Source organism: Symphodus melops, assembly GCF_947650265.1.
Source record: "Symphodus melops genome assembly, chromosome: 20".
NCBI classification, from domain to species: Eukaryota; Metazoa; Chordata; class Actinopteri; order Labriformes; family Labridae; genus Symphodus; species Symphodus melops.
The window spans coordinates 420,119-422,618 of record NC_136710.1 but is presented as its reverse complement, the minus strand read 5'-3'; the positions used below and the strand labels follow the sequence as shown (position 1 = coordinate 422,618).

General features: G+C 45.2%; 1 protein-coding gene across 1 annotated transcript in view; it reads left to right on the top strand.

Annotated features, from left to right (window-relative positions):
- Window positions 1-2,500, top strand: part of LOC306841302 (kinesin-like protein KIF1C) — a 26,759-nt gene that overhangs the window by 16,246 nt on the left and 8,013 nt on the right. Inside the window, exons 19-21 of the mRNA XM_079371101.1 lie at window positions 155-249; window positions 1,643-1,726; window positions 1,839-2,019. Coding sequence (XP_079227227.1) covers window positions 155-249; window positions 1,643-1,726; window positions 1,839-2,019 — 360 coding nt within the window. The remainder of the gene's footprint in view (window positions 1-154; window positions 250-1,642; window positions 1,727-1,838; window positions 2,020-2,500) is intronic.

Here is a 2,500-nt window from a genome sequence, read left to right as displayed (position 1 = left end):
ACCTGTCTGTCTGTGACCCACCTGAGTGACCCACCTGTCTGTCTGTGACCCACCTGTCTGTCTGTGACCCACCTGAGTGACCCACCTGTCTGTCTGTGACCCACCTGTCTGTCTGTGACCCACCTGAACGCTCCTCTTGTCTTCCTGTCTCCAGAGTCGGGCAGCAGGACGTGGACATCAAACTGTCGGGACACTTCATTAAAGAGATCCACTGTGTGTTTGTCAGTGAGACCAACGAGCAGGGGGAGGGTGAGACCCACACACACACACACACACACACACACACACACACACACACACACACACACACACACACACACACACACACGTCTGTCTGTTTGTCAGTGAGCGTGCTCAGAGCGCCCTCTGGTGGTCACACATGTGCAACTGCAGCTCATAAATCTGAACTCACTTTGACCGGCTGACTTCCCGACCACGTGTCCGGAAAAATACCACAAAAAACAGGAAAAACAACAACCGAGTGAAATGATTTTTATAAGAGCATCTTCATTTAGTCGAGTCAGAACATGAGGGACAGACCCTGCAGGTCTGCCCCCCTTTGGTGGGCTCTGCCAGTAAAGACCTGCCCCCCTTTGGTGGGCTCTGCCAGTAAAGACCTGCCCCCCTTTGGTTTCCAGCAGAGCTGAGCCAGAGGTTCATCACCTTTTATCACATTTAGTTCTCAACCAAACTTTTACTTTGAATGTTTCTTCAGTTGAGAGTACTCTACTTGCTGTGTGCTTTTATTTTGAAATAAAGTCTCTTTGTCGGTAGGTCAAATAAAACTTGTTAGGCTTTTATTTTGAAATAAAGGAAGTCTCTGTGTTGGAAGGTCAAATAAAACTTGTTAGGCTTTTATTTTGAAATAAAGGAAGTCTCTGTGTTGGAAGGTCAAATAAAACTTGTTAGGCTTTTATTTTGAAATAAAGGAAGTCTCTGTGTTGGAAGGTCAAATAAAACTTGTTAGGCTTTTATTTTGAAATAAAGGAAGTCTCTGTGTTGGAAGGTCAAATAAAACTTGTTAGGCTTTTATTTTGAAATAAAGGAAGTCTCTGTGTTAGAAGGTCAAATAAAACTTGTTAGGCTTTTATTTTGAAATAAAGGAAGTCTCTGTGTTGGTAGGTCAAATAAAACTTGTTAGGCTTTTATTTTGAAATAAAGGAAGTCTCTGTGTTGGTAGGTCAAATAAAACTTGTTAGGCTTTTATTTTGAAATAAAGGAAGTCTCTGTGTTGGTAGGTCAAATAAAACTTGTTAGGCTTTTATTTTGAAATAAAGGAAGTCTCTTTGTTGGTAGGTAAAATAAAACTTGTTAGGCTTTTATTTTGAAATAAAGGAAGTCTCTTTGTTGGTAGGTAAAATAAAACTTGTTAGGCTTTTATTTTGAAATAAAGGAAGGTCAGGAACATAAGCCCGGCGTGTGTGTTCTGTGTGATGACCCTCTTTCTTCTTCTCTCTCTGTAAAAGCTGCCAGGAAGTCTGTCAGGTATCGTTCTTTCAGTCTGTGTTACCATGGTGACGTCACCTTCATATTCACACCCATGTCCACGCTGTGCACCCGCGCCCTGACCCACCCTCGCTCTCACCTGTGTGTGTGTGTGTGTGTGTGTTTAAACCTGACGGCGGCCTCTCTGTGTCTGCAGTGGTCGTCACTCTGGAGCCATTGATTGGAGCAGAGACGTACGTTAACGGGAAGCAGATCAACGACGCCGTCATCCTCAAACAAGGTGAGACCCTCAGCCCTCGCCCCTGATTGGCTCGTCACCGCTGCTCTGTTTGTTCTTCCGTCCTGTCATCGTCTGTTTCTTCAAACATTAGTCTGCTCGTCTGTGTTGCCAGGTAACCGCATCGTGATGGGGAAGAACCACGTGTTCCGCTTTAACCACCCAGAGCAGGCGAGACTGGAGCGCGAGCGCAGCGTCACGGCCGAGCAGCAGGGGGAGCCGGAGGACTGGAACTACGCTCAGAAGGAGCTGCTGGAGAAACAAGGCATCGACATCAAGCTGGAGATGGAGAAGAGGTAAACGACCAGTCTGACCCAAAGAGCCAGTGTGACCAATAGATCAAAGAAGGAAACATTGGCTGATTGGTTGATTGGTGAATCCGTTGGTTGATTGGCTGAATGGTGAATCCGTTGGTTGATTGGTTGAATGGTGAATCCGTTGGTTGATTGGTTGATTGGTTGAATGGTGAATCGGTTGGTTGATTGGTTGAATGGTGAATCCGTTGGTTGATTGGTTGAATGGTGAATCCGTTGGTTGATTGGTTGAATGGTGAATCCGTTGGTTGATTGGTTGAATGGTGAATCCGTTGGTTGATTGGTTGAATGGTGAATCGGTTGGTTGATTGGTTGAATGGTGAATCCGTTGGTTGATTGGTTGAATGGTGAATCCGTTGGTTGATTGGTTGAATGGTGAATCCGTTGGTTGGTTGGTTGAATGGTGAATCCGTTGGTTGATTGGTTGAATGGTGAATCCGTTGGTTGATTGGTTGAATGGTGA